The 17,763-nt window shown below is 39.5% G+C and overlaps 1 gene segment (V, D, J or C); it reads right to left on the bottom strand.

The window, feature by feature from the left end:
* Positions 1-488: 488 nt before the first annotated feature.
* On the bottom strand, positions 489-17,365 carry LOC129676548 (immunoglobulin kappa variable 4-1-like). The segment is given in 3 exon segments: positions 489-572; positions 16,785-17,104; positions 17,303-17,365. Coding segments are annotated over 3 exon segments (453 nt in total).
* Between the last annotated feature and the right edge of the window lie 398 nt (positions 17,366-17,763).

Genomic DNA, 17,763 nt, shown 5'->3' on the forward strand with positions numbered 1-17,763 from the left:
CAGCTTCAATAGCTGTGGATGGCATACTGGTAGACAAATAGAGATGGTGAGAGGGTTTCCTTTTTAACATTGTTAAGATTATGACTATTTTTCCGGGATCCATGTCTGTGCACGATTATGAATCTGGTGCCTTCAGAAGCCAGATGAGGAACTGGTGTTAAGGATCTTTGTCACCTACCATGTCTGCTGGGAATTGAACCTAGATCCTTTACCCAACAACTGCCCTCTGAGTAAATAGACATGATGGAAAAAGAGGGAGATCCATGAAAATATAAAGACCTGCTGCTGAAGCCTCTGACTAAGGAAGAGATGGGCAGTGGAAAGAGGAGGATGAGTAAATGCCTCCTAAAGGCTCCTTGTGCCTGGTAAAGTCTATGCTTCCTTGAAACTAAGGTAGAAAGGAAGTTACTTACACATGGAAAAGCCAAGAGAAAATCATGGGAACAAATCAATGTTTGTATTTAATCTTACCTTTCTCACTTCTTAGTTTAGGGTTCAACGGGGATGTCAAAATGATGCAGAATCCAATATTCCTCTCCATCTTGTCTGGAGATATGACAAGCTTCCATTTCCTGAAGAACCACATGACTGAAGATACCACTTTCAGGTTAATAGGGATGGGCCCTAATCTCTTTGTTGGGTTAAACTACACTTAAAAATGCAAGTCAAGGAAACTTTGTTCCTTGTTTAGGAATGTGGTTTGTTTGGGAACACAGTTCAAGCATACAACCTAGTATAGTGTGGAAGACAAACTGGAAGGAGCATGCAGCAGCTGCTCAGAACACATACAGAATTAAGACGAAGAATGTGCAGAATGCTAGAGCTCAGGCTACTTCCCCATTTTATGGAAGTCAACATCCACATGCTGGGAACAGTCTTGCCCAGAGTTATAATGGTTTTTTTAGGTCAATTCAACTAATCAAGATGATCCCTCTCAGACATTCCCAGGGGCTAACCTTCATATAGATATCTCACAAGTATGCCCAGAAGCTTATCTTCTAGATGATTCTAGATTATGCCAAATATACCATCCACTGTAGTCCTAATGCTAATGAAATTTCAGTGAGGGAGTGGTATGTCATGAATTTCTTCCATTATGTTTATTGACATTTGGAAATAAAAGAGACCTGTTGGTATAAAATTGACAAGTTTATGAGGTTACACTCTCTGTGATGTTTCAAAATAAGTGTGTATGCATATATAATTAGCATATACCATACCTCAATCATTTAGTATTTTTTAACATTTTTATTTAATTATTTTTATTAATTACAATTCATTCTTTTTGAATCCCATGTACCTCCCTCCATCCTCCCCTCTCAGTCACACTTTTCTTCTTCCCCATTGGTGTCCCTCTCCCAGTCCACTGATAAGGGAGGTCCTCCTCCCCTTCCCTCTGATCTTAGTCTATCATGTCTCATCAGGAGTGAATGCATTGTCTTCCTCTGTGGCCTGGTAAGGCTGCTTCCCTGATCAAAGAGCAAGCCAATCAATTCCTGTCAGAGAAAGTTCTTGTTCCTCTTACTATGGAACCCACTTGGATACTGAACATCTATAGGCTACCTCTGTGCAGTGGTTCCAGGCCATCTCCATATGTGGTCCTTGGATGGAGTATCAGTCTCAGAAAAGATCCCTGTGGCCAGACATTTTTCTATCTGTTGCTGTCCTTGTGGAGTTCCTGTCCTCTCCAGGTCTTAGTATCTCCCACTTATTTTATAATATTCCCTGCACTCTGACCAAAGTTTGGTTATAAGTCTCAGCATTGGCCTTGATACCCTGCAGGGTAGAGCCTTTCAGAGGCCCTCTGTGGTAGGCCCCGTTCCTGTTCCCTCTTTCATCCCTCTTCTGATGTCCATCCTCTTTGCCTTTCTGAAAGGGAAATGAGTATCTTAGCCAAAGTCCTCTTTGATTAGATGTTTTTAGGTGTACATATTTTAGTATGTTTATGTCTAATATCCACTTATGAGTGAGTATGTACCCTTTGTGTGTTTCTGCTTCTGGGATACCTCACTCAGGATGATCTTTTCAAGTGCCCACCATTTACTTGCAAGTTTCATGATTTCCTTTTGTTTATTGTTGTGTAATATTCCATTGTGTAGATGTACCAAATTTTCTGTATCCATTCCTCAGCTGAGGGGTATCTCGGTTGTTTCCAGGTCTTGGTTATTACAAATGAAGTTGCTACAAACATGGTTGAGAAAATGTTCTTGTTATATATTTGAGCAGGTAAACAGCAACAAATGAAGTAATCCAATTAAAAATGGGGTACAGAGCTAAATAGAATTCTCAATAGAGGATTATCAGATGGCAGAGAAACACTTAAAGAAATGCTCAACTTCCTTAGTCATCAGGGAAATGAAAATCAAAATGACCCTAAGATTTCATCTTACTCCCATTAGAATTGTTAACATAAAACACTCAAGTGACAATGCATACTGGGGAGGATGTGGAGAAAAGAGAAGCCTCCTCCACTGCTGGTGAGAATGTAAACTTGTACAACCACTTTGGAAATCAATCTAGCACTTTCTCAGACAATTAGGAATAGTACTACCCCAAGATTTAGCAATACCACTCTGAGGCATATATTCTAGATGCAGTTTGAGGCCAAGCTCTCTCTAGAGGTTTGTCTGTCTCCAGTTCCTTTCTTTGCATCCATGGCTGCTGTTGTTGCTCTGAGCTGAGCTGAGCCAGCCACAGTATAAGGAAGCCAGGCTTGTGTAACCTATTAGATCTTAGTGGCATCCAGTTTCGTTATGTTAAGTTTCAGGTCTGCTCACAATAGGCTGTCTTTTGCTTAGGGGCCTGTTTAATAGTTTCTTTTAAAGAGACAGTAATTGGCCTGGGAGTTTTTTAGATTTTAAGTTTGGGTTGTATGGCTGAGAGCTTATTTCTCCCAGCAAATTATGTTAAAGTATGATTGAAAGGGTGTGGATACATAGATTAGTTGGGCTCCATTTATTGTGGGTTTTTAATATTTATTATTTATTTTTCTTTTAGTGAAGCATCAGTTATTTCTAAACCTGCTGTATACCCAAATCACCACAAAGAGAGTAAGAATTATTTAATTAATCTTGAGCACAATGCTGGGCAATAGTTACTCCATATTAAACATCCGAGCCTACAAAGTTTCCTACCACTCAAATTTCACCTGTTACACTTGCTTTGAGTCATACCTTAGGTCCAGTTCAACTCTCCTTGTGGTTTCAAGTCCTATCCTGTTTACTCTACCAGTCTTCCCTCTAACTTTGTTCTCCTCCCCTCCAGACTAGGATGTGCCATCCTATTTTCTTCATTGCACAGCATTGGCTGGTTATTTATTTGAAAATACAGTGAAGAGATGTCACATGTTTATGCAAACTTGAGACAGGTGATGCTTAGAATAAACATCACAATACAATGTCTAGATTGAAAACAAATAGTTGGATAGAGAAATCAGCATTTGAATGAACAAGGGTAAATTGTATACATTCCAAAAGAAAGTTATACCAACATCTCACTCAGGATGATCTTTTCTAGTTCCCACCATTTGTCTGCAAATTTCATTGTTTTTAATTGCTGAGTGTTATTCCATTGTATAAATGTACCACAATTCCTGTATCCATTCCTCTGCTGAGGGATATCTGGGTTGTTTCCAGATTCTGGTTATTATGAATAAAGATGCTATGAACATGGTTGAGTAAATGTCCTTGTATAATTGAGCATATTTTAGATATGTGCTTAAGAGTGATATAGCTGGAGTTTGAGTCAACACCATTCCTAATTATCTGAGAAAGTGCCAGATTGATTTCCTTCGTGGTTGTACATTTTAATTGGAACTTATTTTTTTGTGTTTAAGAATATAGTTCAGCCAACTTATCATGGAAAATGCTGATTAATTGTGGTCTTGAAATCTTCCACATCCTTGATGATTTTCTTAATGCATGCTCTGTCAGCAAATGTGAAAACCATTGGACAGGAAGGATCAGGCTTCTGCTCATGACATCCTGAGTTGAGTCAGGACTTTCTCAGAGTCGCAACCTTTTGACTAAGTTTCAAGGGAGACCCTATAGCAAAATGAAAAGAGAAAGAAAAATCCTCACTGGTCTTGAAAGAAAATTTTATTGAGTGTGCCGATGAGAATGCAGCCTTGATAATACCTTGACTCTGGCCTATGAGAGCCGAGGAAACGATCTAGCCATACCATGCTGCTATATCAGGACATATTGGACCTATGTCTTTTCTATGCTGGTTTATTTTTTATTAATTTAAACACAAAGTGTGGGGTGTATGCATTTGTACTTTTGTTGACTCATTTCATATATTGCTTTCTTAATCAGTTTGGCTCAGCTTTGATTTATATTCTTCTGTAGCAGACATCAGAAGAGCTCTGCCAGCTTGGTGTGTCCCCATTCTCTTGGTAGATTTGCTTCTATCATTTGACTCTCGGCATGTGTATGTCATTACCAGTTGGTGTGTTTCTCGAGAAAACAGACGTAGTTTTTTAGTCTAGTCCAACATCCGTGCACCTTTATTTCTGTTTTGCAGGGCTGGATAAGATACTGATATGTCTTTTCCTGCTACCCAGTGTCCATGTATTCTGGTCATGGTATCACCATTTTTCTGAGCTGTCACAATTCAGACACCTTTCTTCTTTCTATATATATAGTATTTTTATAATATCTTCTGTAGTGCTGTCTTAACAGTCATGGTCTTTTCCTTAGTTTGTGATTTTCTTGTAATGTCCTTATTACTCCCTCAAATATAAATACAATTTTTGTTTACATACCTACTTATTTGTCAATTACTTATTAGGATGAAATATATTGTTCCATGCTTTTCTGCTCTTTAAGATTCTGAATGTGAATTCACAAGTCATTCTGATATATTTGCTTTTGGAGTTGAGTTCTGTATGGCTTTAGGTTTTATCTTAGCTCTTCTATATCTTACACTTCGTAGATATGCTAAAATTCTTTGACACTTGTCATATATATATATATATATATATATATATATATATACTAGTATATGTATACATATATATGTATATATACATATATATTTAGAAATATATATATATGTGTGTGTGTGTGTATTACCAAATTATTGATGTTTTAATGCTGTGGGGTTTTATTTGTTTGTTTTTGTTTATTTATTTATTTATTTTGCTTCAACCTTGATTCAGGATATTCTTTCTTCCATTTTATTGTTTTCTATATAAGGCATTAAAATTTTAATTCCCAGCATATCAATTGTTCTTTCTCCTCACCTTACTTTTTCTGCCATGTTTCTGATTGTTTTTTCCATCTTGCTTATTTGTTTTTATATATCACTAGCCTTCCTCATAACTTCGAATGAAAATTTTTTGAATCTTTTTGATAATTCGTCATTTCACGAGTACATTTTTGAAATCTTCACCCAAATTTTTACCTATTTCAGTATCTTTGCGTTGAACTCTTGAGGGAATTATGATGCTTTGGAGTCATTATTTTTGATTTGAGTTTTTATGAACTTGTGATTTTGTAGTATGATTCATATCTGTTGGTTCAAGTGCCCTTTTGGTTAATTTGCATTTTTTTTTAATTAATGATTTACTCTCAAGGGTTCCTTGCCCAGAGTCACTCAGAGAACCACTCAATATTAAGGTATATGGATATTTCCATCAATTTCATGTAGTCTGTAACACACTTATTTCCGCCATACCTCCAAATGATGTTAAATAAGTTCTTTATCAAAATATGGAAAGGTATAGAGTCTGACCTTTCCTTTTTTCTACTTAAACTCGTAATTGTTCAGAGAGGAGCCTTATATTTGAACCCTGAACCTCCAGACTTAAGGTCTGTTGCCTTGTCAACTGATCTTTTTGACTTTTTGGTTCTTAAGTTGCAGGAGCCACTCTTCAGCTAAGGGCTTCTATTTTTTTTTTTTTTTAAGATTTAAAAAAAATTATTCCTTGAAATTTTTCACTTTTAGTTTTATACAAAAATTTATTCACTTTTTATCCCTGCTGTAGTCTCCTTCTTCTTCTCCGCCCAGTTCCTCCCTCCCTTTTGTCTCCCATGCCCCTCCCCTAGTCCACTGATATGGAAGGTCCTCTTCCATTGTAGCTGACCCTAGCTTATCAGATCTCATCAGGATTGCCTGTATCTTCTTCCTTTGTGGAGGGGCAAGGCTGCACCCCAAGGGGGCGGTGGTCAAAAGAGTCAGCCACTGAATTCATGTAAGAAACAGCTCCTGCTCCTTTTACTCAGGAACCTGCTCTAAAATGAGCTGCCTATGGGCTAAATCTGAGCAGGGTTCTAGGTCCTTTAAATGAATGGATGGTCCCTGGTTGGAGTATCAGTCTCTGCAGGCCCACATGATGCGTTAATAAAAAAGGAACTCGCCATTGGGTGAGTGTTAAATGAATGCTGCATCTGGATGATGGATATGAATATAAGAAGCTAAACAACAACGAGGATCCTAGGGAAGATGCTTAGTCCTCATTCAGAAGGGCAAAAAGGATAGATATAGAAGAAGATGGATCAGAACAGGAACCTTCCACAGAGGGCCTCTGAAAAAAATCTACTGATCAGGGTATTAAAGCAGTTGCTGAGACTTATAGCCAAACTTTGGGCAGAATGCAGGGAATCATATAGAAGAAGAGGGCTATAGAAAGAGCTGGAGGGGACAGGAGCTCCACAAGGAGATCAGCAGAACCAAGGAAGTAGGGCTTCTATTTTTTAACAGCAGGCTGTTCTAATTAAACAGACAGAGGGCCCCTGCCTTTCCACTCAGTTTACTTACTTCCAAATGCTTGAGGTTGGGCTATGAAGCTTTTGACTGCTTGGAAAGAAGGCCTGTGCCAAGGGAAAGTCTTGTTGGAGCTAACTGCTCCAGGTGGGAGAAACAATTAGAACAATAAAAAAGTAATCTCAGCCCCCATCTTTCAATGAAGCTACCTTGCATAGCAACATTCTGGAAGCCAGGAACTTGACTGCAGGAGCCGAGAAGGGATTCTGGACCATTTATCACTATCTACTGGTTCTGGAGGAGAATACCATGTCTTTGAGACAGGGCTCAACACTGTGAATTCTGTAGCTTGGGATTCTTCCCTAGGAATCTGGCTCCATCCAAGCTCAGTTTCCACAATTGTTTGTTTTTGAAGAGCTATGCCCAAATGGCTACTACCTGGCAGAGGCTTGGGCTTCATTAAACCTATGATGATGGTTTTGAACTTAACTAGCATCTCCTCTATAGAAACTGCAGCACATACAGGCTGTCCTCAGGGAAATCTCATTCCTGATCAGCTGTTGAGGCCATTTCCATTGTATCAGCCCAATGATCACACATATAGTCTTCCACATATTGATACACACATCAGTAAACAAAACAGAAAAGGAGCTCCTTACCGACAAATTGACATGCATTCATGTAACATATATACAAAAAAACAAATGAACACATTTACTTGCAAATACATTGTTAGGATAGTGGGTGAAGTTCTACCCTGGTTCATAAATCACACCACTACTAGGTTCCACTTGGGAGTTTTTATTAGGGAAAGAGGGACAAGGTCACAATGACTGTCTCTGGGCAAGGCAGGAAAGAGAAAGAGAGAGAAAGAAAGGCAAAGAGAGAGAGAGAGAGAGAGAGAAGGAGAGGGGCAAGTCCTTTTATAAGGTGACCCAGTACATTCCCAGAAGTACTAGGCTGCAAGTGGTCAGCAGGTGGTCAAATGACCCCGCCAATTATGGAGTGGCCTCACAGATGCCTGATGTCCTGCTTCTCAGATCCCCTGGCGAAAGGCCATAGAGATGTCTGCTTAACAAGCCCAACACACATACATATATACATATTTACATATATTAATAAATTTACAAATTATTGGTTAAACTAATTCCATTGGGCTTTAAAGTTTATCCTATGAATTTAATTTTATTTATGCCCTTTAAACATACAGTCTTTACCTTAGAAGAATAATTGCCTCACAGCAATTACCAGGATAATGGATTACATGGCATTTTGAACATATTACATTCAAAAATGTTCATGGTAGGGACCAAGATGGTGGTGCCAGGAGAACACTGCATCTGAAGAACAGGACAACATTTTCCATACTGCAACCAAGAGACTGAACTCTGGGCCCTAAAACAACAGTGATCATGTTTCCTAGGTGAGAGGAAATCCCCACAGTGTGGGAATCAGTCGGGTCCACTCTCAGGTCACCAGAACGCAGCCAGAACCCGGAAGAGATCCCAGGTCGCACAGGCATTAGGTTGCCAGACCAGAGCCACATGCCTGCATGTCCTGATCACCTTCCCAGGTTAAACGGTGGGCACAAAAATGCTAGAGACTGGGAGTCTCAGTTGGGAGAAAAACCCACAGGGAAGGAAGGAAACTGGACTGGCCTTGGTTCACTCAGTCTTTCCCTGGAAAAGGACATGAAGAATGGCAGGTGTGAGCCGCCATCACTGAACTAGGCTCTCGCTGCTAGCACAGAGACTTGCTCCATGCCCAGCTCTCAGTCACAGACAGAACTGTGTGCCCCAGGGCAACAGAGACTGGGAGTCCCCATTGGGAGTAAACTCCACAGGGAAGGAAGGAAAGAGGGACTCAATTAGGTCACCCAGTATATCCCTGGAAAAGGTCCCACAGACCAGCTGGCATGCGTGCAACCAGCCCAGAAACCTGCTGTGCTCCAACTATTCGTCACAGACAAAACTGTTCACCCCATGGAACCAGACACATGGAGTCCTCATAGGGAGAAATCCCCCACAGGGAAGGAAGCAAATGGGGGCGGACTTCGGCAACCCAGTATATCTCTAGAAAAGGTAACGCAGACATGCCCAACCCAGGGACTTGCTGTGCACCAGCTAGCCTGCTGCTACCAGGAGAGCAGTACTCACCTGCCACAGATTACCACTTGGGTACTGGGGCACAGAACCCCAAACTCAGACCTACAGAAGCCTGGGATCCCCGAGATCAGCCCCAAAGATATTGCTCCAAGGGAAAACCAGTTATTCCTAAGTAAACCAACCAAACCACTGGACACACAGGTTACAGCAGCAGCTCACTAAATTTACAGCAAGAAACCGAGAAGCAGGGCAGCTGTCTCCAGGATATCTCTGGGTGAAAGGAGACCCCTCTCGACGAACAAGGACACAGTTACCACTCAGGTCTGTTCGCCTGAGGTGAACTGTGGTAACTCCTGAAAAATACCAGCCATACAGTGACCATACCCAAAAAGCTGAGAAGGCTTCCTTCAGAAAAAACCGTCTTCCTGACACGGGGATTCTCTCTATCACAGGATTTCAGGAAGCACAAGAAACTAACACCCAACACCTAAGATAGCCCAGTGTGGTAGAGGCCAGCATAAAAGCTCAACCAACAAAAGACAGAGCAATATGGCATCTCCTGAACCAAGTTATCCAGGGACAAGTAGCCCTGGGCACCCTAGCATTACTGAAATTCAAGAAGATGACCTAACATCTATGCTCATGAAGAGGATAACAGAGGAAACAAATAAAATGCGTAAAGACCTAGAGGAAGATAAACTCAAACAGATTATGGCCCTCCATAAAGAAATAGAAGAAGATAAAGAAAAACAGATTATGGCCATCCATAAAGAAATACAGGAAGTTGCAGCCAAATAGTTTGTGGCTTTTAGAGAGGAAATTCTTAAATCACTGAAAAAAAATAAATGAAACAGAGGATTGTTCAAACAAACAGCTGAAGGAACTGAAGGAAAAACAGGAAAATACAGTCAGACAGGTGAAGGAAAGCAAAAAAATGGCTCAAGATCTGAAGATAGAATTGGAAAAATTAAGGAAAACACAAATGGAGGAAAATGTGGAGAGAAAGAACTTAGGGAAGAAAACAGGAACAACAGAGGTAAGCATAACCAATAGACTACAAGAGATGGAAGAAAGAATCTCAGTTGTGGAAGATACAATGGAAGAAATCGATGTATCTGTCAAAGAAAATGTTAAATCTAAAAAATTCCTGACACAGATCATCCAAGAAATTAAAGACAACATAAAAAGACAAAACCTAAGACTAATGGGAATAGAGGAAAAAGAAGATTCCCTCCTCCAAGGCCCAGAAAATACAAGAATACAAGAGGCCAATAGGAATACAAGAGGCTTACAGAATACCCAATAAATTAGACCAGAAAAGAAAATCCTCCTGCCACATAATAATCAAAACAGTAAGGATACAGAGAAAAGAAAAAATACTAAAAGCTGCAAGGGGAAAAGGCCAAGTAACAAATAATGGCAAACCCATCAGAATCACACCTGACTTCTCAAGAGAGACTATGAAAGCCAGAAAGGCCTGGACGAATATCATGTAGGCCCTAAGAGAATACAGATGTCAGCCGAGGCTACTATACCCAGCAAAACTCTCAGTCCTCATAGATGGAGAAAAGATATTCAATGACAAATACAAATTTCAACAATACGTACACACAAATCCGGTGTTACAGAAGACACTAGAAGGAAAAATACAACCCAAGAAAACTAGCTACTTTCAAGAAAATACAGGAAATAATTAACCTCACTACAGTAAAACAAAAAGCAACCAAGCACAAAAACTTATGACTACAGCCAACAACAAAATCAAAGGATCTAACAGTCATTTGTCATTAATCTCTCTCAATATCAATGGACTCAATTCTCCAAAAAAAAGACACAGACTAACAGAATGGATGCATAAACAGGACCTAGCAATCTGTTGCATACAAGAAACACACCTAACTCACAAAGACAGACATTACCTGAGGGTAAAGGGCAGGCAAATGGCTTTCCAAGCAAATAGACCCAAGAATCAAGCAGGAGTAGCCATTCTAGTATCTGATAAAATAGACTTTCAACCAAAACTAATCAAAAGAGATGGAAAAGGACACTACATACTCATCAAGGGAAAATTCCACCAGGAAGACATCACAATCCTGAACATCTATGTCTCAAATACAAGGGCACCTACATTTGTAAAAGAAGCAATGATAAAACTTAAAGTACACACAGAGCCCCGCAGATTAATAGTAGGAGACTTCAACACCACACTCTCAACAAAGGGCACGTCAACAAAACAGAAATTAAACAAAGAAACAATGTCTGTAACAGAAGTCATGAATCAAATGGACCTAACAGACATTTACAGAATCTTATACCGAGACACAAAAGAATTTGCCTTCTTCTCAGCACCTCATGGAATAAAGCTGGACCTCAACAACAACAGAAATAGCAAAAAGCCTACACATACATAGAATCTGAACAACTTGTTACTAAATAACAGCTGGGTCAGGGAAAAAATAAAGAAAGAAATTAAAGACTTCCCAGAATTCAATGAAAATGAAGGCAGCACATACCCAAACTTGTGGGACATAATGAAAGCAGTGCTAAGAGGAAAGTTCATAGCACTAAGTGCCTTCAAGAAGAAATTCGAGACAGCACATTCAAGCAACTTAATGGCTTATCTAAAAACCCTAGAAAAAAAAAAAGAAGCTGATACACCAAAAAGGAGTAGACGGCTGGAAATAATCAACCACAGGGCTGAAATCAATCAACTAGAAAGAAATAAAACAATTCAAAGGATCAATGAAACCAAGAGCTGGTTCTTTGAGAAAATCAACAAGATAGACAAACCCTTAGCCAATATAACTAAAAGGCAGAGAGACACCATTCAAATCAACAAAATCAGAAATGAAAAGGGGGACATAAATACAGACACTGAGAAAATCCAAACAATCATTAGGACTTACTTCAAAAGTCTGTATGCCACAAAATTTGAAAATCTAAATGAAATGGACAATTTTCTTGATCAATTCCACTTACCAAAGCTGAATCAAGACCAGGTAAATCAATTAAATAATCCTATATCCAAAAGGAAATAGAAGCAGTCATTGAAAGTCTCCCATCCAAAAAAGCCCAGGAACAGATGGTTTCAGTGCAGAATTCCACCAGACCTTCAAAGAAGAGCTAACTCCAGTTCTTTTCAAACCATTCCACAAAATAGAAACAGAAGAAACACTACCAAACTCATTCTTTGAAGCCAAAGACACCTTGGTACCTAAACCTCACAAATACCTAACAAAGAAAGTGAATTTCAGGCCAATCTTCCGCATGAACATTGAAGAAAAATATTCAACAAAATACTTGCAAACAAAATACAAGAATACTTCAAAGATATCATCCACTATGCCCAAGCAGGCTTCATCCCAGCTATGCAGGGGTGGTTCAATATACGGAAATCCATCATTGTAATCTACCATATTAAGAAACTGAAAGGAAAAGACCACATGCTAATCTCCTTAGATGCTGAAAAACCATTGGACAAAATCCAATATCCATTCATGTTTAAAGTATTGGAGAGATCAGGGATGCAAGGCACACATCTAAACATAGTAAAGGTCAATATACAGCAATCTTATAGCCAATATCAAAATAAACAGAGAGAAACTTAAATCAATCCCACTGAAATCAGGGACAGGGCAAGGCTGCCCACTCTCTCCATATCTCTTCAACATAGTTCTGGAAGTCCTTGCTAGACTAATAAGACAGTTGAAGGAGATCAAGGGGATACAAATCAGAAAGAAGAAGTCAAAGTATCACTATTTGCAGATGATAAGATAGAATACCTGAGTGACCCCAAAAATTCTACCAGGGAAATCCTACAGCTGATAAATACCTTCAGAAAAGTGGCCAGATACCAAATTAACCCAAAAAAATAAGTAGTCTTCCTGTATACAAAAGACAAAAGGGCTGAGAAAGAAATTAGAGAATCAACACCCTTAACAATAGTCACAAAGAACATAAAGTACCTTGGTGTAACCCTAATCAAGCAATGTTAAAAATTTCAAGTCTCTGAAGAAAGAATTAGAAGATATCAGAAGATGGAAATATCTCCCATACTCATGGCTTGGCAAGATTAACATAGAAAAGATGGCCACATTACCAAAAGCAATCTACGGATTCAATGCAATTCCCATCAAATTACCAACACAATTCTTTACAGACCTGGAAAGAAAAATTCTCAACTTCATATAGGAATAACAAGTCCCAGAATTGCTAAAACAATCCTCTACAGTAAAAGATCTTCTGGAGGTATCTCCATCCCTGATCTTAAGCTGTACTATAGAACAACAGTTATAAAAACTGCATGGTACTGGCACAGAAACACAATGGTGGATCAATGGAACCAAACAGAAGACCCTGAAATAAACCCACACAAAAATGGACAACTGAACTTTGATAAAGATGTCAAAACCATAAAGATAGTATCTTCAACAAATGGTGCTGGTCTACATGTGGAAAAATGCAAATAGATCCATATTTATCACCCTGTACAAAACTTCTGTCCAAGTTGATCAAAGACCTCAACATAAAACAAGACACATTAAATTGGTTAGAAAAAAAAACGTGGGAAAGACCCTAGAACTCATTGGTACAGGAGACAACTTCCTGAACAGAACACCAACAGCATAGGCTCTACGAGCAACAATCAATAAATGGGACCTCATGAAATTGAAAAGCTTCTGTAAAGCAAAGGACACTGTCATCAAAACAAAATGACTGCCTACAGATTGGGAAAGAATCTTCACCATCCCTTTATCTGACAGAGGGCTAATATCCAGTATATATAAAGAACTAAAGAAGCAGAAAAGCAACAAAGTAAAAAAAAATGGGGAACAGAGCTAAGCAGAGAATTCTCGATAAAGGAATATCGAATGGCAAAGAAACACTTAAAGAAATGCTCAACCTCATTAGTCATCAGGGAAATGCAAATCAAAACAACTCTGAGATTTCACCTTACACCCATCAGAATGGCCAAGAACAAAATCTCAAGTGACAACACATGCTGGAGAGGTTGTGGAGAAAGGGGAACTCTCCTCCATTGCTGGTGGGAATGTAAACTGGTACAACCACTTTGGAAGTCAATCTGGCACTTTCTCAGACAACTAGGAATAGTGCTTCCTCAAGATCCAGCTATACCACTCCTAGGCATATGTCCAAAAGAGGCTCAAGTACACAAGTCAAGGACATTTGCTCAACCATGTTTGTAGCAGCTTTATTTATAAATAGCCAGAAGCTGGATACAACCCAGATGCCCCTCAACTGAAGAATGGATACAGAAATTGTGGTACATCTACACAACAGAATATTACTCAGCAAGGAAAAACAAGGAACTGATGAAATATGCAGGTAAATGGTGGGACCTTAAAAGCATCATCCTGAGTGAGCTGTTCCAGAAACAGAAAGACACACATGGTATATAATCACTCATATAGTCATATAATATAGGACAAACCCACTAAAATCTGTATATCTAAAGAAACAAATCAAGAGGGAGGACCCTGACTAACATGCTCAATCCCCATCCCAAAAGGCAAAGAGGATGGATATCAGAAGAAGAAAATAGGAAACAAGTTAGGAACCTGTCACAGAGGGCCTCTGAAAGGATCTGTCCTGCAGACTATCAAAGCAGATGCTGAGACTTATGGCCAACTGTTGGGCAATGTGCATGGAACCTTATGAAAAAAAGTGGGAAATAGTAAGATCTGGAGAGGACAAGAACTCCACAAGGAGAGCAACAGAACCAGAAAATTTGAATATAGGAGTCTTTCCTGAGACTCATACTCCAACCAAGGACTATTCATGGAGATAACCTAGAACCCCTGCACAGATGTAGCCCATGGCACTTTAGTGTCCAAGTGGGTTCCATAGTAATGGGAGGAGGGACTGCCTCTGACATGATTGGCCTGCTCTTTGATCACCTCCCACAGAGGGGGGAGCAGCCTTACCAGGCCACAGAAGATGACAATGCAGCCATTGCTGATGAGATGTGACAGACTAAGATCAGAAGGAAGGAGAGGGGGAACTCTGTTATTAGTGGACTTGGGGAGGGGCATGGGTGAAAAAGGGGAAGCTTAGGTGGGATCAGGAGGGAAAGAGGAAGGGGCTTATGGGGCTATACAAAGTAAATAAACTGTAAAAAAATAAGCCAAACATAGGAAAAAAAATGTTCCTGGTAGGTACAGAGCAATAGTAAGTCATTTCATGTGTAAACAACGTCCATGCCATAGGTTATATAGCCAGACAGTTATTTGCATTTCTATGCATTAAGAGATTCTTTAATTATCTCTGGATTCACATGTTCATCTAAAGTTTAAAACAATAATTTCTAGATGCCCTAATGCACAATGAGACCTACTGACCCAAAGAAATGTTTACTTTGGTACAATAAATCTGTGTAAAGCCTAACCTCTCTCTGGTGCGATGTATGTACTTGGCATCTAGAGGCCCACAGAGGTTTTCATTGTAGCTATAAATTTCTATCAACTATCTAACTTGTTAACTTCAATAGTTTAAATCAAAAAAGGAAATGTAGAAAAATCATCATCAGGCACTTTGAAATAATTCATCTCAACAGCAGTAAGTCTTCATAAACATCCTGATCTCCTCAACCAGGACAGGTAAATACACAAGGAATGATAGCAGTGAAGCTTCTTTCACATTATGCCAGAGTTTTGAGAAATACAGTAAAAGCAGCACAGAAAAACAGGGTGTCAGTTACAGGAAGAAAATCTAGAGGCACAATCTCTGCCTCAGATTTACCTCTAGTGTAGTCTTGGGAAATAGAAAACCTATGTGGCCTTCCAGAAATCCCAGATGTTTCCTGAATCCCTTTCCCTGAATGCCTTCTGACAGAAAAATAAAAGAAATAGCAGGAAAGGGAAATCAAAATGAAGGTTAGTGCATATGGTCAAAATAAATGTTATATTGGAAAGACATGGCTTTCATGAAATTGTGGTCAATGAATTAACACCCATAAAAGACTGTAGGGGACAGCAAGATAATTCATATGGCAAAAAAACTGTCAAACCTGAGTTTGAACCCCAGAAATGAAATGGAAAAAAAAAGAGTCAGGTCTAAATTGTTCTCTGACCTCCACAAATATGCCATGTCACATGTGAATCTATAAATATGCACACACAGACACACTAATGCACACTCATATGCAAGCAGACAAAAGTAAAAAACTAAAATGTAATAAAAATTAAAGGGTTTATGGAAAGTAAAAGAATAAGCAGCAGATATGGGCACCACGAAAGAAGGAGGTAAGGAAGAAAGAAAGGAAGGAAAGAAGAAAGAAAGGAAAGAAAGAAGGAAGGGCCGTACTATATAATCTAGAAAAACCAAGAATATACCCTTTCCTAGAGCCTCCAAATTAAAATCAAGTTTTCCATCACCATTGCTATGTTGGGTATCAGAACTCCAATACTGTAAAATGAAAAATTCCTTACATTGAAGCAGCAGAGTTTGTAGTACTGTGTTAGAGAAGGAACACAAAGATAATACCGAGTTCTTTTTTGCATTTTCATATAAAGTTTATGGGTTGGCTCTTTGTTCACCTCCACCTGAGGGAGGAGCAGCCTTACCAATTCACAGAGGAAGACAAAGAAGGCAGTCCTGATGAGACCTGATAGATTAGGGTCAGATGGAAGGGGAGGAGAACCTCCTGTATCATTGTACTGGGAAAGGGGCATAGGAGAAGAAGAGGGAGGAAGGGTGGGATTTGGAAGGGCAGGGAGGGAGCTACAGCTGAGATACAAAGTGAATAAACTGTAATTAATACAAAAATTTGAAAGAATACAACAAAAGAATCATTGAACCCATAATTTAATATAGGGCTCTGTGAACTTTTTCATCATGTTTTCAGTCACACCTGCTGTCACAAAGAAGGGGGAAGTGTGCAGGGCCAGGGCTGTGTGTGGTGCAGGCAGCTGGTGAGACTCTCAAGGAGGTTTGTGTTGGAGGCTGAAGCACTGTGGGAGGAGCACTGTAACTCTGCATACAGTAATAAACTGCCAGGTCTTCAGCCTGCACACTGCTGATGGTGAGAGTGAAATCTGTCCCAGATCCACTGCCTGTGAAGCGATCAGGGACCCCAGTGTCCCGAGTGGATGCATAATAGATCAGCCGTTTAGGGGATTGCCCTGGTTTCTGCTGGTACCAGGACAATAAGTTCTTTTGGTTGCCACTGTAATAAAGACTCTGACTGGACCTGCAGCTGATGGAGACCTTCTCTCCCTCTGACACAGCCAGGAAGGATGGAGACTGAGTCATCACAATGTCTGCACAGGCACCTGCAATCAGGAACACACAATGAACATGAATATAGACACAAACACAGATTGTAAAACAGTTGAAATTTGTCATTTAACATATTTTTATTATCATCTTGTCAAAGTTTTATTATGTAAGAAATACTGAGCCTGGCACACTCTTAAGTTTTTTGTCTACAAAGAAGTGACTCTGCAAAGATTATGTTTTGAGTTTCTCACCAGACACCCATAGCAGCAGTGATATGAGGACCTGGGTCTGTGACTTCATCCTGCTCCCCCTGCTGTCTGATGCAGTTCAGTTCTCACTGCAAAGACCTGGTTTATAAATTCTCAGCGCCTGGGCTGGGTTGTAGGGGCCTATGCAAAGCAGTCAGCAAATACAAAAGCAAATGCCTGTGTAGTGTCTGTGAGTGTAGCTGGTGTCAACCAACAGTCAAAAATATTATTAGGGAAAGCATGAGCAATCATTGAAAAAGATTGCCTTACAGCTCTGAAACAGAAAAGTACTAGGTGCTCTAACAGCAGATATGGGTTAATTTAAAATTCAAGACATTTAAACCAATTGACTTCTGTAGAAGTATTAGTAGAGGCATCTCAGATGGACAGTTTTTGGGAAATGATAGGATATGTTAAAAAAAATCACAACAACAACAACAGAACCAGAGTAAGAAAACATGCCA

Source organism: Psammomys obesus, unplaced genomic scaffold (assembly GCF_907164565.1).
Source record: "Psammomys obesus unplaced genomic scaffold, mPsaObe1.curated_primary_1811, whole genome shotgun sequence".
Taxonomy (NCBI): domain Eukaryota; kingdom Metazoa; phylum Chordata; class Mammalia; order Rodentia; family Muridae; genus Psammomys; species Psammomys obesus.